Source organism: Kogia breviceps, chromosome 7, assembly GCF_026419965.1.
Source record: "Kogia breviceps isolate mKogBre1 chromosome 7, mKogBre1 haplotype 1, whole genome shotgun sequence".
Taxonomy (NCBI): Eukaryota; Metazoa; Chordata; class Mammalia; order Artiodactyla; family Physeteridae; genus Kogia; species Kogia breviceps.
Genome location: NC_081316.1, coordinates 81,300,362 through 81,327,056, shown reverse-complemented (window position 1 = coordinate 81,327,056; position 26,695 = coordinate 81,300,362). Strand labels below are relative to the sequence as shown.

The 26,695-nt window shown below is 37.2% G+C and overlaps 1 protein-coding gene across 6 annotated transcripts in view; it reads left to right on the top strand.

The window, feature by feature from the left end:
- FCHSD2 (FCH and double SH3 domains 2) overlaps positions 1–26,695 on the top strand; it is a 316,584-nt gene that overhangs the window by 270,072 nt on the left and 19,817 nt on the right. For 4 of the 6 annotated variants that reach the window (XM_059069671.2, XM_067038840.1, XM_059069670.2 and 1 more), the window contains 2 exons: positions 2,744–2,848; positions 15,190–15,351. In XM_059069671.2, coding sequence (XP_058925654.1) covers positions 2,744–2,848; positions 15,190–15,351 — 267 coding nt within the window. The remainder of the gene's footprint in view (positions 1–2,743; positions 2,849–15,189; positions 15,352–26,695) is intronic. The other 2 variants (XM_059069672.2, XM_067038841.1) reach the window with 1 other exon arrangement.

The following is a 26,695-nucleotide window of genomic DNA, read 5'->3' as shown; positions in this document are numbered from 1 at the left end:
TGTAGGAATGCAATGACAGGATGTCTGGAATTTGCTTTAAAATGCTTTAGCACAAGAAAAATAAAGGATAGTAGGTAAATAAAGCAAATATGGAAAAGTCTCGTTAACTATTGAATCTTGGTGATCAATATATAGGAGTTCATCATACTAGTCTCTTTACTTTTGAGTATATTTGAAATATTTCATAATAAAAAGCATGTTGGACTTCCCTGGTGGTGCAGTGCTTAAGAATCCACCTGAGAGTGCAGAGAATATGGGTTTGAGCCCTGGTCCGGGAATATCCCACATGCCGTGGAGCAACTAAGCCCATGCTCCACAACTACGGACCCTGTGCTCTAAAGCCCCCAAGCCACAACTGCTGAGCCCATGTGCTGCAACTACTGAAGCCCATGCGCCTAGAGCCTGTGCTCCACAACAAGAGAAGCCACAGCAATGAGAAGCCCGTGCACTGCAAGGAAGAGTAGCACCCACTCTCCACAACTAGAGGAAGCCTGCTTGCAGCAGCGAAGACCCAATGCAGCCAAAAATAAATAAATAAATAAAATATTAAATTAGTTTTTAAAAAACAACTTATAAAAAAATAAGTAAATCAAAAATCAAGGGCTTCCCTGGTGGTGCAGTGGTTGAGAGTCTGCCTGCCGATGCAGGGGACACGGGTTCGTGCCCCGGTCCAGGAAGATCCCACATGCTGCGGAGCGGCTGGGCCCCTGAGCCATGGCCGCTGAGCCTGCGTGTCCAGAGCCTATGCTCCGCAATGAGAGAGGCCACAACAATGAGAGGCCTGCGTACCGCAAAAATAGAAAAAAAAAAAAAAAAAAAATGTTAATGGTATTTCAAATCTTTGGGGAAAGGATTTATTCAGTAAATCGCGTTAAAGCAATTGTCTGTGTATTTGGGAAAAAATATGCAGTTAGAGTTCTCCCTTCTGCCATATACAAGGTAAATTTCAAAAGAATTAAAGAGCTAAATGCTAGACACAAGACTACTAAAAACTAAAAAACATATAGAATATTTTTGGCATATTACCAGTGGCTTCTTAAGTAAGACACAAAACCCAGAACCCATAAAGGAAGATGATTGATAAATATGACTACATAAAAAATTTCTGTAAAACAAAAGAACTTTTAAAAGTTAAGAGAAAGGGAATAGAATGGGAGGAAATATTTGTGACATAAATAACAGAAAAAGGACTAATATCTGGAAGGAAATATATTTAAGAAATAAGAAAAAAACAAAAAAGTAGAAAAATAGATAGAGGATATGAACTACCCATTTATAAAAATAGAAATAGAGATGACCAGCAACATATGAAATGATATTCTATTACAGAGAAATTAAAATTGAAACAATGAGATAATTTTTATAAAATTTCAAAGATTGACGATATCCAGTGTTGGTGAAATATAGAGAAATGTGCTCTTCCACACTACTAGAAGAGTAGGTACAGCCTTTTGTGAGCAATTTGGCAATGTCTATAAAAATGTACAGTTTCCACTTCTGTGTTTTTACCTTACATAAATATTCCCGTATGTGCTCAAAGAATCATTGACTAGGTTGTTTGTACAGTACTGTTTATAGTATTGAGAAATTTGAAAACTCAAGTAACAGTAAAGTAAGAGTAAACAAAGTATGGTATGGTTGAACTACTGAATCTGTGGATTAATTAGAGAATGAAGTCAATCAGTTTGTGCAAACACAAAAAGGTTTCTTAGACACATTGAAGGGAAGGTAGATCTCATTATTTTTCAAACAAAACTGTACAAAGCATGTAAGGAAATACATAAGAGATGGCTTGATAAAATACAAATAAATTGATGGAACAGTCTTTATCTTGGGGTGGGGAGCACATAGTGGGGTATGAAGATACAACAGACTTTTTGCCATTTTGTATTAGTTGTTATTTAGAAACAATGCTTTATATTCATGTAATTTTTAAAAATTAAAGGTATACATATCAAAACATGCAATTCAAATGAGGTTTATAGATAGTGCCAGTGTCAATTTTCTGGGTTTTACATTGTACTATAGTTAAGTTGTTACCCTTGGGGGAAGCTGGGTGAAGGGACTCTACTACTTTTGCAACTTCCTGTAAGTCTATAATTATTTCAGAGGTTTTTTTTTTTTTTTTTTTAACATCTTTATTGGAGTGTAATTGCTTTACAATGGTGTGTTAGTTTCTACTGTATAACAAAATGAATCAGCTATACATATATCCCCATATCTCCTCCCTGTTGTGTCTCTATCCCACCCCTCTAGGTGGTCACAAAGCACTGAGCTGATGATTTCCCTGTGCTATGCAGCTGCTTCCCACTAGCTATCTATTTTACATTTGGTAGTGTATATATGTCCATGCCACTCTCTCACTTTGTCCCAGCTTACCCTTCCCCCTCCCTGTGTCAAGTCCATTCTCTACGTCTGTGTCTTTATTCCTGTCCTGTCCCTAGGTTCTTCAGACCCTTTTTTTTTTTTTTAGATTCCATATATATGTGTTAGCATATGGTATTAGTTTTTCCTTTCTGACTTAACTTCACTCTGTACAACAGTCTCTAGGTCCATCCACCTCACTACAAATAACTCCGTTTTCAGAAGTTTTTAAATTATCAAATAAATAAATTAAAACAAAGGTTAAAAAGGGAATCACTTGTCACTAAAGTCTTTAAAATTATCTAGATATTCTAGTCACTTTAAGAAAAAAAAAGAGAAAAATAGAAAGCAATCATCATTTTCCTATTTTCTTTAATAGGTTCTAGATGATCTGGAATGTCATGGAGTTGCAGTTTCAGAACAAGGCCGAACAGAGTTGGAACAGAAAATAGATGAAGCTAGAGAAAATATTCGTAAAGCAGAGGTGAGGTGGCAGCTAATTGTGGCATTTTGCCCGGCTCCAGCAATGTCACAGCCGTGATGTGAACCTTTAGAATTCAGTTTCTATACACTGATTAATTTGAAGATTGATTCACCATCTGTGTCCAGAGTATTATTTTTGAGTGCCTGTTTCATACAAGGTAGTACACATAACAAAAAGACACTGAATCCATTATGAAGAGTTTACAATCATGATACATCAAATAACAAAAGAATTAAGTCACAATAAAGATATTAATCTTAAAGTTTTCACAAGTTACATAATAAATCAGTCAGCATAGTATAGAAATTGATACATATAAGTTCAGTGCCTAGAAAAGTCTCCCCCCGTATGAAACGTTCACTGGATCCAGGGGCATAAGCTGACTTTTTAAGAATAGAGAAGAGTTGGTTAAGCAGACAAGGCAAAAAAAAGTTACAGCAGTGGATTTTAATCTTTTGTGGAGTCATGGGACCCTTTGAGGATTATATGAAAGTGTGAAACCCTCTCTACCACAAAAAAATGTACATTTTATATATAGTATTCAGAAGTTCGTGTACCCTAGGCTAATATTCCATGACCTAGAGGGGGTGAAGTTGAGATGGAAAGAAAAGTTATTTGCAAAGGAGGAAGATACAAGATGTAGTTTGGCAGTTGGATTTGATTAGCATGCAGGATTTCTGTAAAGAAATGTGTTAGAAAGTAAGGAAAGTCACTGTGGTTAAGACCAGTTCATGAAGGACCTGTGCACACTTGTATTTAGTTATCTATCCAGTGCAACATAGTGAAGGGATGTGGAAGTAGACATTAAAAAAACACTGCGACTGTCCAGCCTTCAACGAGAATATGTTCTTGTTAGGAAGGCTTAAAGAATGCCCAAGATAACTAAGACTGTAAAGCATAAGTGCCAAGGAGTGGTCCACATGAGTATACTTAACACTTAAGAAACCCAAAGGACACAGAGGTCACTGTGGGAGGAGTTGTTAGGACAGGTAACACAAACAGATAGGACTTAAGATGGATATTGACAGATGAAAAAGGGATAGCCAGACTTATGCCATGCAACCTCAAGAGGCAGAACTTGAACTGAAAGAAGAAGGCAAGAAGGAGGCAGATTTGAGCTTGCTACTGGGAAATACTTTCTAACAGATCTGCCCAATGGCAAAATAAGCTGCCCTAAAATATAGTGCAGCACTATAAGTGTATAAGAAGACTCTATACAAGAAATTCTTTTATTGGGTTGAGCATTAATCTAAGCTAGTGATTTTCAAATATACGCTCTCAGATCTCTAGAGGTTTTGAGGCAGTATTTCAGTGATGGGGGCAGGGCAAGGAGTGGGGGTTGGTAGTAAGTGGAAAGGCAGCATCAGCAAAGACAGGGAATATGAGCATGTTTCTGGCACAGCCCCATGGAAGTGATCTGAACCAGAAGAGGCTTGCTATCTTGCTATCTGCCTGGTCTAGAGAAGCTTCAGTAACCCCAGCTCGCCTTCATTTCTGGCACATGATCCACAGCCTCCATAGTGAAGAGAGCAGAGTGAACAATAAATAGCCATTTTCCTCACTGAACTCAGGGTCATGGCTAAACCGCTGCCCTAGGGTGCTGGCCAAGCATGTTGGCAGGCTCGTGCCTAGTCTGAGAAACGTTGGCTTGTGTAGAACTTTTCTTGTTCGTTTCTCCAGACTCTGCGTGAAGCCAGTTTCAGAGCCTTGACAGAACAGGACAAGTCTCAGAAGTTTTCTGAAGGGTGTGTTCTCTCTTGTATTTTCCATTTCCAGACTTCATCCATGGTGTCACTGTCTGGTACCCTACCTCCACCATGCCCTTCAGTAGTAGCAGTAGTAGGTATCAATCACACAAAGTCTGCATTTAGGCTGAATGACCTGTTATTTCCATGAATGTGCTAAACTGCCCTCTGTTTGTTAGCTTAAAGCTAAAAATATGAAGTGAGAGTCCCACAACAGAATGTCTCATCTCTCCTAATACTAGTATTTAAGTCTGCAGTCTCAAAGGTAATTTTCTTACCAAAAATATGCAATATGCTAAAAACCTGATGCCAGATCCATTATCTCAGTTTTGAATATCTGTGAAATATAGTTAATCCTACTGCTATCTTAAAGCAATCTCTTACTTGATTTCCACTTATCAGTTACAAAAAATAACCCAGCTAAAATTAGATGGCAAATATAAGGGTAGTATTAGAGTATTATTTACAAGATTGTCATAATGAAATTTTTGCATAGACTAGACCACAAGAGCCTTCAGAGGAATTGACAGTAATGGTTTCAATAGAGTCCCTTTTTCTTTTTTCTGCCTGTGTATCATTTGTATTGGATTTTCTCTTTCCATTCAATAGTTATTATAAATACTTACACAAAAGAGAGAAAACTAGTTAAAATTCCATTATATCCTTTATGTTTGGTTTTTAACTCCTACAACATGAATGCTACCCTCCCTTGTTGATTAATCTGCTTTATCCAGTCTTTTCTATAATGTGTTTCCATTTCAGTGTTGCTAATTAGAATAGAAACCTTTGTGGCACTCAGTAATAGATTAAAGAAATTTTTCCAGTCATAAGAAATTGAAAATGTAAATGGCCTGTGCTTTTCCAAAGAATAGTATAATAGAGGTTATATAGTGATTAATTAATTATTGGCTGGTTAATTTGGGGACAGACTCACTAATTCATTAGTTTAACAAACACTTAATGAGTATCTGCTGTGTGCCAGATACTGATGAATATACTAGATATACATTGATGAACAACCTATTGTTATATTGTTATGATCTCTACGATTATCACAAGAATATTTGTACTAGCTGTGCTACTCTTTGCAGCCCCTGACTAATTTAAGAATTGGAATGAGGCAATAACTGCTTAAATTAAACTTTAATAACAATTTTCTTAACCTGGTATTTAGGTATTTGAATTTTTTGAAATGCCTTTTGTCGTACAGATACACACACATTCTTTTTTTTTTTCTTTTTTTTTTTTTTTTTTTGTGATACGCGGGCCTCTCACTGTTGTGGCCTCTCTCATTGCGGAGCATAGGCTCTGGACACGCAGGCTCAGCGGCCATGGCTCATGGGCCCAGCCGCTCCGCGGCATGTGGGATCTTCCCGGACCGGGGCACGAACCCGTGTCCCCTGTATCAGCAGGCGGATTCTCAACCACTGTGCCACCAGGGAAGCCCCACACACATTCTTGATCTGACGTATCATACCTATTTTTAAGGTAGCTTACCAAGAAACAAAGTTATAAATGCCCTTTTTGGAAGCTGCACATGACTTATGTTTCAGGATACAATTATTTTTTGTGTGTGTTTAAATTGTACCTTTATTTGGGTTGAGGGCAGTTTTTTCTCTTTTTTAACAGTGAAATGTTTAACACAAAGGGGAGGAAGTTAATGTAAGAAGTCAAAGATACCCAGAAATTTTTAATGACACTTTATACATGTTAGGTATTAAGGTCTGCAGGAGGAACTATAAACTATATGACTCTTTCTCCAAGATATTAACTAAATTTTATGATCTGAATTGAATGTTCATTTGAAAGCCAAACTACATGGTATCAAATGAATTAACAAAACCAAAAATAAAATCACTTCTTGTCTATATAAACACATTTTAATAGATACCATTTTTTAAAATTATCATCTCATAAGTTTCTCTTGTACATGAGGAATTCAAAATTACAATGTCACTGTTGTACTCAATGACTCAAAAATGTTAAGACCCTTGCCATAATGCTATAAGAGAAGTCTAAAAACCTCAGCTGCATAAAATGTGAGGCCTCATTACTACAAGGTTAAAGAAATGCTAAGGGTGACCCTGCTATAAAAACAAAATTTCCAATCATATTATATCCAAATTTATATTACCTCCAGACTTGTTTTTGTGGGGTTTCACTGAACTCTCTTATAATGTATGTTAGTAGACCTCTTAACTAATCACTTTTTTCAATTTTTATTGTGAAAATTTTCAAACATACAAAGAAGATGAAGAATAAATATATATTTTCCAATATGCTAAATTCAACTATTAATATTTTGCAATATTAAACTTATGTGTTTATTTCTATACTATAAAATGGAAGTTAAGTTTAAAGGTCTGATTATAGTCTATATTTTAGGCAAGAATACTTTATAAATGATGCTGCGTTTTTCATCACAGTATGCTTTTATCAAGTTTTCTCACTACTGATGCTAAGAATAGTCACTTTCAATTCAGGTGGCAGTGCCAAATCTTTCTACTCTTAAAGTTCTTTTTTCTTTTTCCATTGCAATTAACAAGTAGTAGTCACCTCCAGGGACAACAAATGAGTATTTTCCTCCCTTTCTTAAGTATTATTACTATGTCATAGAATTTTAAAAATCAACTTTATTAAGGCATAATATACATAAAATAAAATGTAACCATTTCAAGTAAACACTTTAATGTGCTTTGATAAAAGCACACCCCTAAATATCCACTGCCACAATCAAGATATAAACTATTTCTATCACCCCAAAAAGTTCTTTTGTGACCAGGCAACAACTGATCTGCTTTCTGTCATATAGGTTAGTTCAACTCCAACAACATGAATAATAAATCACTTGATATTGTCCTACACATTGCATATAAAGATCACCCCACACACATTTATCCAGGCTTATTTTTAATCATAATCTCAGTTTGATGAGTTATTATGTATTCAAGTTCACTAATCTTTTCTTCTGTAGTGTATAACCTGCTATTAAGGCTATCCTGTGAATTGTGATTTCAGATATTACATTTTTAGCTCTATGAATTCTATTTGGTTCTTTATATCTTCCAGTTCACTCCTCTTTATCTTCATGTTGTCCTTTAAATCCTTAAGCATGTTTATAATTGTGACTTTAAAGTCCTCATCTTCTCATTCCATCATATCTGTGATTTCTGGCTGTCTTTCTATTGACTGATGTTTCCTTTGGTTATGGCTCATATTTTTCTGCTATTCAAATACTTAGTACTATTTTTTACTGAATACTAGAAATTGTGACTGGCTGTTGAGTTTCTGGATTCTCTTTTCTTATTTTAAAGCCTGTTGAGTTTTGTTTGGGCAGCCAGCTCAGTTTGATCTGTTCAAGGCCTGCTTTTAAGCTTTGGGTTGGTTTAGAGTAGCCTTTCCAGTAGGCCTAATTTAGCCTTATTACTAATGAATTTCCTTTCTGCAGTTTCTTCTTTTGCCGTGAGTATCCAACAAGGTCTCTGGTCTCTCAACTCTGGCTGGATGGAACTGCAACATCTTTCAGCCCTATACAATCTCTGGGAGTTTTTCAGTTCACAGCTCCACGGTAGATGTTCTTTCCCCAGTACTTATTCTTTACGTCTCCTCATGGAGTCCCACCTTATGTATTCTCAATTTATTATAGTATTTTATTCATTTAATCTATTACAGTTGTCTTTCTTTAGCCCAATATTGTCTAAATTTGGCCATTGAGAGTCCATTTAAGCTGACTTCTGTGTCCTTTTGACATTACTCCCACTAGTCTTTGAACATTTTTTGCTTTCTAGCACAACAAGCTATCTTAGGCTCACCTTGTATTTTCCCTGCCCAGACTTAGAATTAGCCTTTTCTCCAAGAAGCTCTGCTTTCTTTTAATACAGAATAGTATTTAGACACCAAAGTCTAGGCTGTGAAGGTGCTTATTGTTATGGGTGTCATTTATTTCTTGGCCCTTGCTTTGTTGTTAGAGCTAGGAATTTTTTTAAATCATGACTTCATATTGATATTTTCAATTCAAATTTAAAATTGGAAAGATTTTATTAAACTTCTTTATTTTATATTTATATCTTTATCTTATATTGAAATTTTAAGTTCTTAATAATATTATATGATATTTTATTTGCCTTATCCTACATCTATATTAAACGGTTTCAAAATTACAATGCAAATATTATTAATAGTAAATTACTGAGTGAAATTTAAGATTTCTTTGAATGTAGAATATATCTCTACAAGGGTTTCTGCTTCTGATAATAAGGGGCTAGCTTATATCCTCTTTTAGATAACAATTATTAATAAGGGTAAAAATATGTAAAATACCTATTTGATAGAACTGGAAAATGACCCAAAGCATATAAAATCTAGAGGGGAAAAGACTCTTCAAAGAATGGGACTATAGCTGGTGACATTTACATTTTACAGCTCTTTGTGAGGGACTAAAATTCAAGCAGAGAAGGGCTTCCCTGCTGGCGGAGTGGTTAAGAATCTGCCTGCCAATGCAGGGGACATGGGTTCGAGCCCTGTCCCAGGAAGATCACACATGCTGCAGAGCAACTAAACCTGTGTGCCACAACTACTGAGGCTGTGCTGTAGCGCCTGTGAGCCACAACTCCTGAACCCCACGCACCTAGAGCCCCTGCTCCACAAGAAGAGAAGGCACTGCAGTGAGAAGCCCGCGCACTGCAACAAAGAGTAGCCCCCACGCCCAGCACCGAATACCCAACGCAGCCAAAAATAAATAAATAAATAAATTTATTTATTTAAAAAAATTCAAGCAGAGAGCCTAAGTCTTACTGGCTTGAGCTTGGATGTCAGGGAGTTCTCAAATTTGCATATAAATAACCATCCAAATCCTCGGCTAAACCTAAATAGACATGTGCAGCAGAAACTCCAAGGAACTTGGCAAGAAACAACAGCTAGAAGGCAAAAAAACTGAGCAGAAATTTCAGCTGTTGCTCATCACAGGGAAGCAACACTAATCTTTAGAAAACTGGAGTGATTATATTAATATCAGACAAAATAGACAGCAGGATAAGAAATTTTAAGAGGGATGATTCATAATGATTAAAAATAAGGTCAATTCATCAAGAAGACATAACAGTCCTAGACGTGTTTGTAACTAATAGTACAGTTGCACAATAGATGGAGTAAAAGACTGACAGAACCGAACAAAGAAATAGACAAATCTGCAATTGTAGTTGGAGACTTCAACCTTCCTTTCAGAAGTTGATAGAACAAGGAGCTAGAAAATCAGTAATATAGAAGACTTGAATAACACTATTAGCCAACTTTACCTAAATTACATTTATAGAATACTCCACCCCACAGGAGTAGAATATATGTTCTTTTAAAATAGACATGGAGGAATTCCCTGGTGGTCCAGTGGTTAGGCCTCTGCACTTTCACTGCTGAGGGCCTGGGTTCAATCCCTGGTCAGGGAACTAAGCTCCCACAAGCCACACAGTGCAACCAAAAAATAAATAAATAAATAAAAATAAATAAAGTGGACTTGGAATATTTAGCAAGGCCATATACTATACCACAAACCAGTGTCAATAAGTTTAAAAGAATAGATACCATGCAGAGTATATTCTCCAACCTATCGGAATTAAATTAGAAACCAGTAACAGAAAGATATCTGGAAAATCCCCAGATATTTGGGAATTAAATTATTTAAATACAATAATTTGGGCTTCCCTGGTGGCGCGGTGGTTGGGAGTCCGCCTGCCGATGCAGGAGACACGGGTTCGTGCCCTGGTCCGGGAAGATCCCACATGCCGCGGAGCGGCTAGGCCCGTGAGCCATGGCCGCTGGGCCTGCGCGTCCGGAGCCTGTGCTCCGCAACGGGAGAGGCCACAACAGTGAGAGGCCCGCATACAGCAAAAAAAAAAAAAAATTAAAAAATAAATAAATAAATAAATAAATAAATAAATAAATAAATACAATAATTTGTTGCTGCCTTTAAAAACACCATCCAGCTTAATGGCAAAAACAGCAATGATTTATTATCTTTCATCATCTGGGTGTTGTCTGTGCAGGTCTTCTGCAGGTTTTTCCTATGATTACTCAAAGAGCTGCGTTCAGCTAGAGGGCTGGGCCATTTTTTCCATATGGTCCTCCATCCTCAAATAGGCTAAACAGGGCTTCCTCACATGGTAGAGGCACATACCAAATATTCAAGTCCTAGTTGCACTCTTATCAAGCCTGTGCTTTTATCAGATTTGCATATGTTCCATTGTCCAAATAAAATCATATGGACAAGCCCAGAATCAATGTGGGAGGGGACTACATGGAGACTCCCATGTTTCATTGGGAATAACCTTTTACCAAAATTGATATGACCTTGGTTAAATCATTTTTCTCATCTATAAAATAGAGTTTATAATATCCATTCTCAGAATTGTTGTGTGGTTAAATGAAATAGTATAATCATATAGTACCTAGGACAAATGATAAAAGTTGTTTGGGGTGGGTTTTTTTTTAAAGATACCAAAAGTAATTTAGAGTGGCAAATATTGGGTTGGCCAAAAAGTTCGTTCGGGATTTTTGTAACAAAAAAGCTGAACAAACTTTTTGCCTAACCCAATAACTATTCTCTACGATTATTCATTTCCTACTATATGCACAGACCTAAATAGTAGATTACAAATAGACAAAGTTCTTATCCTTAGAGAAATGATATTTTGAAGATAAGTTAATTAAGCCCAAATTAGATTTACAGACTTAATAACTGTCAAAAAGTTTCCTGGGGCTTCCCTGGTGGTGCAGTGGTTGAGAATCCTCCTGCCAATGCAGGAGACATCGCTCACGGCAACTAGAGAAAGCCCACGCACAGCAATGAAGACCCAACGCAGCCAAAAATAAATAAATAAAATTTATTTTAAAAAAAAACTTTCCTAAACTCAAGTATGGCATGACACTTGGATATGCTTACGTTCAATTTACATTAAAGTTGGTTGACAGTGTTAATACACCAAGTTTATACATCTTAAAAGATCTGACTTTTTAAAACATCATTTTAAAAAGCCCTGTCTTGGGCTTCCCTGGTGGCGCAGTGGTTGAGAATCTGCCTGCCAATGCAGGAGACACGGGGTCAAGCCATGGTCCAGGAAGATGCCACATGCCGTGGAGCAGCTAAGCCCATGTGCCACAACTACTGAGCCCACATGCCACAACTACTGAAGCCTGCACACCTAGAGCCCGTGCTCCACAACAACAGAAGCCACCCCAGTGAGAAGCCTGCACACCCCAACAAGGAGTGACCCCCCCCACTCGCTGCAACTTGGGGGGTCCACATGCAGCAACAAAGAACCAACGCAGCCATAAATAAATAAATAAAAATCTCTCTCTTTTTATAAGTTCTAAAAATGATTTGGTCAGGCATCTTTAATGCCATCAAGTTTCAGAGAGCTGTGCTCTGCAGACTTTTAATCAATTGGCAGATCATCAAAATTCACTTGAAAACGCTGGAAAATTCTGCTTTTAAATAGTTGTTAAAATATAAACAGTTGGAACTCTAAAGGAAAGCTAGCACTGTTTATTCGGGAACTGCAGTCTAAAAATCTAAGTTTGCAAATACCATGTTCCTCAATTGTTTCGTAAAGTACTGACAAAAATAAATCTTATGAAAACTAGATTACTTGGATTTGAGAAAACAGAATATACTTCTCTCTCTCTCTGTCTCTCTCTGTTTTCTTTGTTTCTTTGCTTCAGCAGTTAAATGACTTACATTTATAATTTCCAAGAAGACGTTTATTGGTTCACTTATTTTTCAAAAACATTTCATTGCTTATATTAGTTTAAAATGCATACTACAATGGTGCTGAGACAACTGGATATCCACATGCAGAAGAATGAAGTTGGACCCCTACCTCACACCATATAAAAAAGTAAACTCAACTCAAAATGATCAAACACCTAAATGTAACAGCTAAAGCTATAAAACTATTTTAAGAAACATAGGAATAAATCTTTGTGACCTTGGATTAATTTCTTAGATAAGACACCAAAAGCCCAAGCAACAAAAGAAAAAAATAGATAAATTGGACTTAATCTAAATTTTAAAACTTTAATGCTTCACAGGACACTATCAAGAAGTGAAAGACCCCTGGGGCTTCCCTGGTGGTGCAGTGGTTGAGAATCTGCCTGCCGATGCAGGGGACACGGGTTCGTGCCCCGGTCCGGGAAGATCCCACATGCCGCAGAACTGCTGGGCCCGTGAGCCATGGCCACTGAACCTGCACGTCTGGAGCCTGTGCTCTGTGACGGGAGAGGCCACAACAGTGAGAGGCCCGCGTACCACAAAAAAAAAAAAAAAGCAATGAAATACTGATACATGTTACAGCATGGATGAACTTTAACAACATTATGCCAAGTAAAAGAAGCCAGACACAAAACACAATATATTGTATGGTTCTATTTATATTAAATGTTCAGAATAGGCAAATCTATATAGAGAGAGGGTAGATTAGTGGTCCCAGAGGCTACAGGGAATAAGTGATAGGGGAGCAATAGCTAAAGGATATGGGGGGTTTTTTGGAGATGATTAAAATGTTCTAAACTTGTGGTGACACTACTATATTTAAAATGGATAACCAACAAGGACCTACTGTATAACACAGGGAACTCTGCTCAGTATTATGTAACAACCAAAATGGGAAAAGAATTTGAAAAAGAATAGATACATGTATATGAATAACTGAATCACTTTGCTGTACACCTGAAACTATCACAAACATTGTTAATCAACTATACTCCAATAGAAAATAAAAAGTTTAAAAAAAAATAAAATTGTGGTGATAATTGCACATATCTGTGAATATACTGTAAGCCAATTGTATTATACACTTTAAATGGGTGAATTGTATGATATGTGCACTTCATCTCAGTAAAGCAGTTACCAAAAAAAATTATTAAAAGAATAAGATTTTTACAAGACCGTTTACCAAATAGTGTGCCTGCAAGCCAAAAACTTTATATAAAGGCCTATATGATATCCAAAACCATTGAATTGTGTACTTGAAAATTACTAAGATGGTGAATTTTATGTAATATGAACTTATCTCTTTTTGTGTGTGTGTGGCCACACCGTGCTGCATGTGGGATCTTAGTTCCCCAACCAGGGATCGAACCCATGCCCCCTGCAGTGGAAAGGCAGAATCTTAACCACTGGACCACCAGGGAAGTCCCTTTATCTCATTTTAAAATCTTAGGAATACAATATAAATTCAGCAATGAGAGCTCAGTGAAATAAGTCAGATCTCAGATCCTTTTTGATACCAACTCCCTCAGCAGAGAATCCAGAGAGTGATCAAAATCTCATACCAGGGCTTCCCTGGTGGCGCAGTGGTTGAGAGTCCGCCTGCCGATGCAGGAGACACGGGTTCGTGCCCTGGTCCGGGAAGATCCCGCATGCCGCGGAGCAACTAAGCCCGTGAGCCATGGCCGCTGGGTCTGCGCGTCCGGAGCCTGTGCTCCGCAGCGGGGGGGGGCCGCGGCAGTGAGAGGCCCGCATACCGAAAAAAAAAAAAAAAAAAAAATCTCATACCAGAAGGGCTCAGTGAGCATACTTGTTTGTCCAAGATGTCCACGGAAGGCCATCAAGTGAAGGTTCTCAAAATTATCTCAGTGGAGCCTTCAAACGTTGAAGGAAGAGACAACCACTCTAATATGAGGAAGAATGAAGCTAAGTTTACTACTTGCTAAAACAAAAGAGAAAGATACTTATGAAATATAATCTTTGTGACAAAGTAGAACCAATGCAAAGGGTTTTGAGAAGTGTGGATTTCAGGGATTGGCAGATTTTCAAAACTGGGCATGTATTACAGACTAGCTTTTAACTGGTGTGTAGGGATTGATGGACTATTAGAAGCAGGAGTGTGGGGCTGTCACAGATTGGCTGACTCAGAGGCATGGCTATTGGGGTGAAGCAGTTACTGTTTGATTGGGACAGGTTTAAACTAATTCTATGATTACTTGCTTATGGCTTGGAACAAGAACCAAAGAACAGACAGTGTTTCCTTTTCTTGAATTTGGAGCACAGGAACTTTTTAATTCTCAATATCTTATGTTTCTGACAGCTGCGTCATAATTTAATATAAAATCTGAACTCAGTAGGCAGTCAGGAATTGTGGAAGTTTTTAAGCAGGGAAGTGACTGATGAGATCATTTGTAGACTTGTAAAAGATGGATTATAGAGGAGAAGAGAAAGTCCAGGAAATGGGTTAGAAGGCTGTTGAAAATGCTAAATTTGGGATGTTCTGAGGCGTAGCCTTATTAAAAGGAAAGGAAAGCAGACTTTATGGTGCATTAACATCTTCCTTTTCATAAGTTACATTTGATGTAACTTGTCAAAATGCAAGTGTGCCTTTTGCCATTGTCAGCAAGCTCTGATTCCTGTTCTTGTGTTCCCTTCCTTCTTCCCTTCTTCCCCTGTTCGTCTCTCCCTCTAGCCAAGTGAAAAACTAACATCTATGCCAAGGAAGAATTGCTAGTGAACATCAAGATTGTTCTAATTAATAAATCAGGAATAACTTAAAAACAATCAATTTGAGGAAAAAATGCTCTGATTTCTGACCATTTTCTTGGTTTTCTTAGATAATTAAGTTGAAAGCTGAAGCCCGGCTGGACCTACTAAAGCAGATTGGTGTTTCCGTGGACACATGGCTAAAGAGTGCAATGAACCAAGTGATGGAAGAACTGGAAAATGAGCGATGGGCCCGCCTTCCTGCAGTGACCAATAATGGAACATTACACTCGGTACGGTTTCTCTTCTTGGATACGATGGGCTGACTTCACTGGAGGATACTATTCTTTGACTATGTAGGCAAACTTGATAATAGCCAAAATTTTAAAGAAAAAATAATGGTTTTGCTAATGGTTTGGGATTTCTTCCTTTAGTCTATCACTAATTTAGTTAAATTTAGTGCAGGAAAGAAAGAGAGAAGAAAAAAATAGTGCTTTTTTTAAAATGTGCAGTGAAAAGTATGTTATCACTGGTTTATCATTATCATTAGGTTTATCATTATCCCACTCATGAAGTAGATATGTTTCTTGTCTGGAGGTAGCAGGATAAAAATTTTAGTCTGATGTTTCCAGTTTTCAGAGGTCTTCCCAGGGTAATGAAAATAAACATCCAGGGAGTTGTAAACAATCGTAAAGAAGGGAAAGGAACACAGTCTGTGGCTTAGTCTGTTTAGTTCACAAGGGCTGTCACACTCTGCTCACAGTATCTTTCATCAGGGAGACAGTGCTGCAGGTATAGTTTTACAAACAAAGCCAGAACTCAAACTTAAGTTTTCTTCCTCCAAATCCAGGCAGGGCTTTTTCCACTCTGATGTCATCCAGTTCAACCTTAGTTTTTCATCCTGGAGATCTGAGTATCGGAAAAGTTCAGTGATTTGCCTGATACTACATAGGTAGATATATAATGCCTCCCTGGTCAAACTAAAGTATTTTCTGCTCCTTTCTCCCTACCCATTATTCTCTCTCATCCAGTTTATTTCCATATGACATTTATTACAAGCTATACTTGTCTTCTTCTTTTCTTTTGTTTATTGTCTATCTTCTCTCGAATGTAATTTCCATGCCTACCTGGTTCACTGCTCTGCACAGCAAAGTGCCTGGCACATAGTAGGTACTCAATATATGTCTGTTGAAGGACAGAGAATGAATTGATAGATAGATGGAATAGTAGCAAACTAAAAGCTAAAACTCTATAATCTCCCAACTTTCCACTGTATCCATAGTGCCTCTTCATTGTTTGTGCCTTTCAGATAAAAGGAATCCTTGCTAGAGAAATTGGCCAAAGTTTAAGAACATTCCTGGAAGTTTTGTCAGTTTTTTCACATAGCATTCTCATTTTCTAATGAGAATACACTTGCATATTTAAAAAGGATTGTTGTGTGTGGGTGTGCATATTAAGGAAAAACAATCTATTGAAGGTTTATTTTTATTTCACTATTAATGGTAATCTAACTGGGGGAAATAAGCACATATCACCAACATAACTTTGGAGTTAGAAGAACTTGCCCTGTTTCTAGTACAGCAGAGTTGCTCTGTCTCATGGAATGTCTCTTAATGTTGCATCTTTTAAAAGTCACAATTTCCATCTAATTCAGGTTATTCTGTTGAACAGAACTTATGACGATAGCAAATTCCAGGCACATTCATGCTTTTTGGCTTCTTCAGCAGTACTGTTGGCAACCAATCAAACACATGATTTTCCTCAGACTAGCACCTTTTCTAACTAAATCAACTGGGTAGGCACTTATCACTTATGTGCCTACTTCCTGGGCAAATTGGAGATGACTTGGTCTTTCTCCTCGAAGAGCTTACAAGCTGGTAGAGCAGACAGATTTTTATGGATCTTAACAATACATGGCAGTGTATGACTGAGCTATTGTGTAGCAAACTCGAATTGCTAACTCCTAACTCATCAACACACCTTGGAAAAAGTCTCTGGGTTTCAGAGATTCTAAGATCCCTTCCAGCTCCAAACTCTCATGATTTTGTGAAATGCTATCAGAAAAGCTTAATATACCTCATTTTATTGCACTTCACAAATAATTGCATTTTTTAATGAAGTGAAGGTTTCCTTTTTCATTATTATATTTGTTATGGTGATCTGTGATCAGTGATCTGTGATGTTACTACTGTAGTGTTTTGGGGCACCATGAATCTCACCCATTGGGATACTTAATTGATAAATGTTGTGTGTGTTCTGACTGCTCCCCCAACCAGCCATTCCGCTGTCTCTCTCCTTCTTCTCTGGCCTCCCTATTCCCTGAGATGCAACAATATTGAAATTAGGCCACTTAATAACCTACAAAGTGTTCAAGTGAAAGGGAGAGTTGCACATCTCTCAATTTAAATCAAAAGCTAGAAATGATTAAGCTTAGTGAGGAAGGCATGTTGAAAACCAAGATAGGCCAAAAGCTAGACCTCTTGAGCCAAACAGTTAGCCATGTTGTGAATGCAAAGGAAAAATTCTTGAGGGAAATTAAAAGTGCTACTCCAGTGAATACATGAATGATAAGAAAGCAAAAAAGCCTTATTGCTGGTAGGGAAGAAGTTTTAGAGGTCTGGATAGATGATCAAACCAGCCACAACATCCCCTTAAGCCAAAGCCTTAATGCAGAGCAAGGCCCTAACTCTGTTCAATTCTATGGAGGCTGAAAGAGGTGAGGAAGCTGCAAAAGAAAAGTTGGAAACGAGCAGAGGTTGGTTCATGAGGTTTAAAGAGAGAAACAGTCCCATAATATAAAAGTGCAAGGTGAAGCAGCAAGTGCTGATGTGGAAGCTACAACAAGTTATCCAGAAGATCTAGCTAAGACCATTTAATGAAGGTGGCTGCATTAAACAATAGATTTTCGGTGTAGACACGATAGCCTTATCGTGGGAAAAAATGCCATCTAGGACTTTCATAGTTAGAGAGAAGTCAATGCCTGGCTGCAAAACTTCAAAGGACAGGCTGACTCTCTTGTTAGGGACTAACGAAGCTGATGATTTTAAGTTGAAGCCAGTGCTCATTTACCATTCTGAAAATCCTAGGGCCCTTAAGAGTTACGCTAAATCTACTCTGCTTATTCTCTATAAATGTAACAATAAAGCCTGGATGACAGTGTATCTGTTTACAACATGGTTTTCTGAACATTTTAAGCCCACTGTTAAGATCTACTACTCAGGAAAAAAAGATTGCTTTCAAAATATTACTGCTCATTGACAATGCACCTGGTCACCCAAGAGCTCTGATGGAGATGTACAGTGAGACTCATGTTGTTTTCATGCCTGCTAACACAGTATCCCTTCTATAGCCCATGGATCAAGGAGTAATTTTGATGTTCAAGTCTTAAATCATACATTTCATAAGTCTATAGTTGCCATAGATAGTGATTCCTTTGATGGATCTAGGCAAAGTAAATTGAAAACCTTTTGGAAAGGATTCACCGTTCTAGATGCTATTCAGAACATTCACGATTCATGGGAAGAGGTCAGAATTTTAGTATGATGAATAGGACTTTGGAAGAGGTTGATTCCAACCCTCATGGATGACTTTGAGGGATTCAGGAATTCAGTGGAGGAAGTAACTGCAAATGTGGTGGAAATAGCAAGAGAACTAAAATTAGAAGTGGAGCCTGAAGATGTGACTGAATTGCTGCAATCTCATGATAAAACTTCAATGGATAAAGAGTTGCTTCTTACAGATTAGCAAAAAAAAGTTTCTTGGGACTTCCCTGGTGGCACTGTGGTTAAGAATCCGCCTGCCAGTGCAGGGGACACAGGTTTCAACCCTGGTCCAGGAAGATCCCACATGCCGTGGAGCATATAAGCCCGTGTGCCACAACTACTGCGCCCGCGCACCCTAGAGCCCGCATGCCACAACTACTGAGCCTGCGTACTGCAGCTACTGGAGCCTGCGCGTCTAGAGCCCCTGCTCCGCAACAAGAGAAGCCACCGCAATGAGAAGCCCACACACCGCAACGAAGAGTAGCCCCTGCTCGCCACAACTAGAGAAAGCCCGTGCACAGCAATGAAGACCCAACGCAGCCAAAAATATAAATTAATTAAATTAAATTAATTTTTTTTTAAAGTGGTTTCTTGAGATGAATCTATTCCTGGTGAAGATGTTGTAGATTGTTGCTATGACAACAAAAGATTTAGACTATTGCATGAACTTAGTTGATAAATCAGGGTTTGAGAGGTTTGCCTCCAGTTTTGAAAGAAGTTCTACTGTGGGTGAAATGCTACGAAATAGCACTGCATGCTACAGAGAAATCGTTCATGAGAGGAAGAGTCAATGAATGCAGCAAACTTCAGTGCTGTCTTATTTTAAGAAACTGCCATGGCCACCCCAGAGCTCAGCAACCACCACCCTGATCGGTCAGCAGCCATCAACATCGAGGCAAGACCCTCCACCAGCAAAAAGATTACGACTCGCTGAAGACTCAGATGATGGTTAGCATTTTTGGGCAATAAAGTATTTCTTAAGGTATGTAAATTTTTTTAGACATAATGGTATTGCATGCTTAATAACTACAGTATAGTGTAAACATAACTTTTATGCGCACTGGGAAACCAAAAAATTCGTGTGACTCACTTTATTGTGATAATTTCTTTACTGCGGTGGTCTGAAACCAAACCCATAATATCTCCAAGGTATGCCTATACCAGCTAGAAAAATAGGAGAGAAGTTTGCCTCATGAAGGAAATGTCATTAAAGATAGTCCTTGAAGAATTTTAACAGGAGATAAAGAAAGGCTTCTGAATATGAAGGAAGGAAACGAAGGAGATGTCCCTAGTATAGTGTCTGGCAGTGAGTAAGTAGTACAGTCTGGTTGTAAGTGTTGAATAAATTGGGTATTTTTGACAACTTTCCCCAAACAGCAGCTCATCTAGAGACATGTCATATCCTCTGTGAAAGGAGCATTTTGCAATCCCATTCCACTCTTTCTTCCCTCTAGTCACTCTTACAGAGCCTGTGTCTTCCCACTTTCGGCTGAGGGATATAACAATATAAATAAAGGAAAAGTGTAGGCATAAAATAGTTTAATGAAGTCCCAATATTTATTTAACCTGATTTTAAATGACAGCCCTGAAATAATTTAGAGGGACTTGTATCTCTTCACACTGACAGCTGGCTGGCAAGGGGCAGGGAGCATAAATACACATTCTGAGGGCCAAATTATTTCTTCCATTATAGATGCCAACAAAAGCATTAGTCATCAGGTTTAGAATTCCCTTCCATCTGGAAAACATGGTTAATAGTACTGTTAGACATTACTAGTGTAAAGTGCCCTATAGAAGATAAATGTTTTTAAAATATAGAGTCTGTTTACTTTATAGAATAAGGATAGAACTATATTTACTCGAGTATTAACTCTTTGCCTTCTGTATTATGCTGTGGTACAGAATATAGGATTGGGAAGGAAAAAAACACAGAATATAGCAATTTTTTTAAAAAGGAGAGCATTCTACTGATATAATTATTCAGTTGATGGTTAACCAGAGTCTACATACAGCTTCCTATGATTGGATTGCTGCTAGTGACCCAGTCACCCCTTCTGTCACTCATCCCTCCTTTCTCTTATTATTTATTTATTTTTTGCCAGTCTTAGAATTGTATTTTGGGGGGGCACAGGGTGAGGAACTTGAGAGAATCAACCCTTGCATTTAGAGCACCAGGACTTGAAAAGCCAAGTGCAGTTTTGTAAGTCAGTATTTTAAATAATGCAACCTCTACCAGGATTTCTTGTTTTTTCTTCATCTCCATATTCTCAGAATAGGAATACTGATAGGGCTGTTTTAGTTGTACAGCGAATGCGGGTGCAGTGCAAGTTCAAAACAAGTTTGGGAGCTGGTTTACGTGAACCTGAGTTAGTTGCTTGGTGATCAACACGGTTTTTCATTCAACAGAATCTCGTGGGGCTTCTGGGTGAAGAACTTGCCCTCGTTCCTTCACCTCCGGCCATTCCTATCCATCTTCTAACGTTTTTTGGTTGCTTTTTTTTTTTTTTAAGTCTTGGTTTTGAAATCATTTCTTCTTGCCGGGCCTCTAACCAGTTCTGTCAGTGGAGGACCCCTTCTTTCTCTCACTGATGAAAACAGGCCCTGCACTGACCCTGAACCTGAGATTTGGGGGTGACCCTTCATGCTGTGCAACTCTGACCTGCCCCTACTGAGATTTGGGGTGTGGGGGTGACCCCTCCGCTGCATAACTGACGTTGCCCCTGCACCCAGGTTGGTCTCTGGGCCTTTCCTTCTCTTATTTTCTTGCCTTCTCTTACTCAAAAACCCATACCCAGTTTATAACCTAATTTTGAAATTATATTGTAGAGTAGAAAGAATTATATAACTAGATAATAAAAAAATTAGGAAGTACAGTAGAGAAAAAAATGACAAAAGCTCCATCCTTATAACACCATTGTTAGCAACTTGATTGAATTCCTTCCTCTTTCTACTATTCCTTTTTAACATATTAATCATAATAAAGTTAATTTTGTATATATTTATTTAATATTCCATATTGATGGTTGATCTTCATAATCATCCTTTTCATGTCTGTATAGTATTCCATCAAGAATGTGTTCACTTAACTGTGAACAGTTAAGTTCTCTTAACTGTTCTCTTTAGGTTTAATATTAGATTGCCTCCGCATATTCTAAGTAATACTCTTTAAAACATTTGTATGCATTTTTTTTCATGTTGGGGATTTTTTTCTGTAAGATACACTCTTAGAAGTAGAACTACTGAGTCAGAGATTTTTAGTTTGAGGTTGGTTTATTTTTGTTCTTTCTGCTCTTTTTTTCCCCCTTAGATTCTCAAACTATAGCTGACAGTGTTTACATAACTTCCTTGTCTTCAGCCACTTCCCCAACTACCATGCCAAGGCATCCAGACAATTACTCTGTTGTGTAGCCTCCCTAAGTATATGAGCATTTTGCAGAGTTGCACAGAAGTAAATTCTAGGGGACTTCCCTGGTGGTCCAGTGGCTAAGGCTCTGTGCTCCCAGCGCAGGGGGCCCAGCTTCGATCCCTGGTCAGGGAACTAGATCCCACATACATGCTGCAACTAAGAGTTTGCAGACCGCAGCTAAGAGTTTGCGTGCCGCAACTAAAGAACCTGCATTGCGCAACAAAGGTTGAAGATCCCGTGTGCCGCAACTAAGACCCAGCGCAGCCAAATAATTAAATAAATAAATTTTTTTTAAAAAATCATTTAAAAAAAATAAAATAAGTTCTAACTCTACTCATTATGAAGACCCTGTTGAATATGTGTTTGAAAGACAAGAATAAAGATTTTAAACCTTTAGGATGCTAGTTTGGTTCCCATCTGCCTCAATAATGCCTTATAGTCCTTGCATCCAACGGGCTTTGTTTTTGTAATACAAAAATCTGTTTGTTGGCTTGAGCTAAATCCCAAAGAAAGAAACAATGGATTTTTGTAATGAAATAAATGTAAATTGTAGAAAATAATGGAACACACCTGCAACAATCTTCCAATTGCTTTTATATTTACTGTATTTCCAAATGGGCAGTCATCTTTTTATTGGACTAAACTCCATACTCAAAATGTCCACACTTTTAATGAAACTAACATTTCAAATTCCCAGTAACATCAGTTTAATTCAATTCAGTAAGCATGTATTGAGCCTGCACTGCTCATGAGACCCTTTGCCAGGTGCTGGGAATTACCTATAATGTCTGTTGAATTGGTATCCACAGATTGAGGGAACCACTCTCACTGACAGCCAAGACCAAAGTAGGGCATTGAAAAAATGTAGAGCATTTCACTTCTAAGAGAAGTGTCTCTAGCTGTGTTATGTTCTTTGACTTTCTCCATAGCCATAATAACAAGTAAAGTACCTGACAACAGATCCTTACATATATTACATGTTCAGAAATATTAATTTGAACCTCCAGTTAAGTTGTCTACTCCAGTTCTACCAACTAAGCTTAAAATACTGCCAAAAGGAGGGAATTCACATTGGTAAAGCATCTATTCTGTACCAGATTCCATGTCAGGCACATTCATACATTATTTCAGTTAATGATCACAACCATCCTGGATGTATTTACAGATGAGAAGATAGATTTAGAAGAATTAACTGTCTCACCCAACAGCACACAGCTAGTAAGTGGAGAGAGCTGGGATTAGAACCCAGATATGCCTGCCTCTAAAGCGCTGCTCTTTACTATACTTTCTTATTCTGTGGATGACCCTTTATTCCTCTAACCTTTATCATGATTCATTTCAATTGCTGTGCATTTTTTCCTTTTTTTTCTTTTAAGCATCTGGTGAATCACTGCCCTATTTTGATATAATTAATGGTCTTATAGCATCTTCAAATACTGTGTGGCCAGTTGTCATTAAAATTCCCAAGCTTTACTGATATTTTTAACAGTTTTGCTGAGGTATATTTGACATACAATAGATTACACATATTTAAAAGTGTACAATTTGTTTTGTCTGGCTTCTTTCACTCAGCATGATTATTTTGAGTATCATCCATGTTGTTGCATGTATCAATAGTTCATTTCTTTTAATTGCTGAGTAGTATTCTATTGCATGAATATACCACAATATGATTATCCATTCACCCTGATGATGGGCATTTGAGCTGTCTGGAGCTATTACAAATAAAACTGCTACCAATGTATGTTTGGTTGGGTCATACAGTGGCTATATGTTTAACATTTTAAGAACTGTCAGGCTGTTTTCCAAAGTGGTTGTACCATTTTACATTCCCTTCAATAGAGTACTAGTGTTCCAGTTCCTTGCCAATACTTAGTATGGTCAATCTATTTAATTTTAGATATTCTAATAGGTGTGCAGTAGTGTATCATTTTAGTCTTAATTTGCATTTCACTAGTAATGTTGAGCATCTTCTTATATGTTTATTTGCCATCTGTATATCTTCAGTGAAGTGTCTGTTCAGATCTTTCAACCATATTTATTAGGTTGTTTGTTTTCTTTTTATTGCATTTTGAGAGTTCTTTTTATATTCTGGATACAAATCCTTTATCAGATAGATGATTTACATAATTTTCTCCCAGTCTGTGGCTTGTCTTTTCATTTTCTTAACAATGCCTTTCAAAGAGCAGAAATTTTCTTGATGAAGTCCAACTTACTTTTTTCTCTTTCATGGATCATAGTGTGGTATGATAACTAAGAAATCTTTGCCTAACCCAAGGGCATAAAGATTTTCTTCTATGCTTTATAGTTTTAGGTTTTACATTTAAATCTGTGATTCAGTGTAGGTTACATAAGAAGAGTGAGTAAAATTCTTTTTTCTTGTTGTTGTTGAAAAGACTGTCCTTTCTGCACTGAATTGCTTTCACATCTTTGTCAAAAAATCAACTAACCATGTATGTGTGGGTCTATTTTTGGACTTCCTATTCTGTTTCACTCATCTATTTGTCTAGCTTGTTGACAGTACTACTCTGTCTTAGTTATTATAACTTTAAAGTCCTGAAGTCAGATTGTAAATCTTCCAACTTTCTTCTTTCTCAAAATTGTTTTGGATATTCTCATTCCTTCGCATTTCCATATGAATTTAAAAATCAGTTTTCTACCAGAAAATCTACCAGGATTTTTTCATTAGGATTGCAGTGAATCTGTAAATCAGCTTGAAGATATTTGACATCTTAACAATATTGAGTCTTCCAATCGTCTTTAATTTCTCTCAGCAGTGTTTTATAGTTTTCAGTGTATAGGTGTTGCACATCTTTTGTCAGGCTTATCTCTATTTCATAGTGCTATTGTAATGATTTTTTAATTTCAATTTCTGATTGTTCATTGCTAACATATAGAAATACAATTGCTTGTTGTATATTGATTTTGTATCCTACAACATCGCTAAACTCATTTATTAGTTGTTGTAGCTTTTATGTAGATTTTCTCTATAGATAATCATGTCACCTATATATAAAGATAGTTTTACTTCCTTCCATGCTTGCTTTTTTCCCTTCCTGTAACAACTGCAATCTCCAGTACAATGCTTGAATAGAAGTGGTAAGAGCCAACAGATGTTCTTTCCTTGTTCCCAAACTTAGGGAGAAAGCATTTGGTCTTTCACCATTAAGTATGATGTTCACAGTAGGACTTTTGTAGATGCCCTTTACCATGTCAAGGAAGTTTCCTCTATTTTTGTTTAGTTTGCTGATAGGAATGGATGTTGGATCTTGTCAAATGATATTTTTCTTTATTAGTTTGTTAATACCATGAAGTGCATTGATGATTTTTAAAATATTAAACCAACTTTGCATTCCTGATAAACTCTACTTGGATCTTGGTATATTGTCCTTTTTATATATTGATTGGAATTAACTTGTTAAAATTTTGATAGGCATTTTTCTATGTCTATTTATGGCAGATACTTTATTAGTCTATAGTTCTCTTATAATGTTTTTGTCTGGTTTTGGAATAATGCTTGTCTCATAAAATAATTTGAATCCCCTCCTCTTCAATTTTCTGGAAGCTTATGTAGAATTTTTTTCTTCCTTAAATGTTTAGTAGAAGTCACCACAACAGTTACCTGGACCTGGAGGAGTTTTTGTTGAGAGTTTTATTAATTTAGGCTGCAGCAGGTCTTAGTTGCGGCATGTGGGATCTTTAGTTGTGGCATGCGGACTCCTTAATTGAGGCATGCATGTGGGATCTTGTTCCTTGATCAGGGATTGAACCCAGGCCCCCTGCATTGGGAGCTCAGAGTCTTACCCACTGGACCACCAGGGGAGTCCCCTGTGGGAGTTTTTAAAACAACAAATGCAATTTCTTTAATAGAGATAGGGTTATTCAACTTATTCTTCTTGAATGGACTTTGATCATAGGTATCTTCCAAAGAATTTGTCAATTCCATTTAAGCTGCCAAATTTATTGGCATAAAGTTGCTCATAATATTTTTTATTATTCTTTGATTGTCTGGAAAATCTGTAGTGACATCACTTCTCTTTTATTCCTGATATTGTTTATTTGTGTCTCATTTTTTTCCCCTGATCATCCTACTAGAGGTTTATCAATTTGATGTATCTTCACACAAAAAAAACAGCTTTTGATTTCATTGACTTTTTTGCCTGTTGTTTTTCCATTTTTTATTTTATTGATTTCTGCTCTGGTTTTTATTATTTCCTTTCTTCTGATTAATTTAGATTTAATCTGCTCTTTCCTAATTTTTTAAGGTGGAAGCTAAGGTCACTGATGTGAGACTTTCCTTCTTTTCCAATATAGGTATTTGGTACAAACATTTCCCTCTACATGTTGCTTAAGCGCCACCACACAAATTCAGATACCACACAAATTCAGATACACTGTGTTATTATTTTCATTCAGTTTTAAATATTTTCTAATTGGCCTTTTAATTTCTTCTTTGTTTCATGGGTTGTTTAGAAGTATTATTGAATTTCCAAATATTTGGGAATTTTACAGATACCTTTCTATTAATGACACTTATTTCCACTGTGGTCAGATAACATAGTTGAATCATGTTAAATTTATTGAGACTTGTTTTGTGGCCCATTATATGGTATATCTCGGTAAATGTTCCATGTGTACTTGAAAAGAATATATAATCTGCTGGTGTTAGCTGTTATGTTCTATAAATGT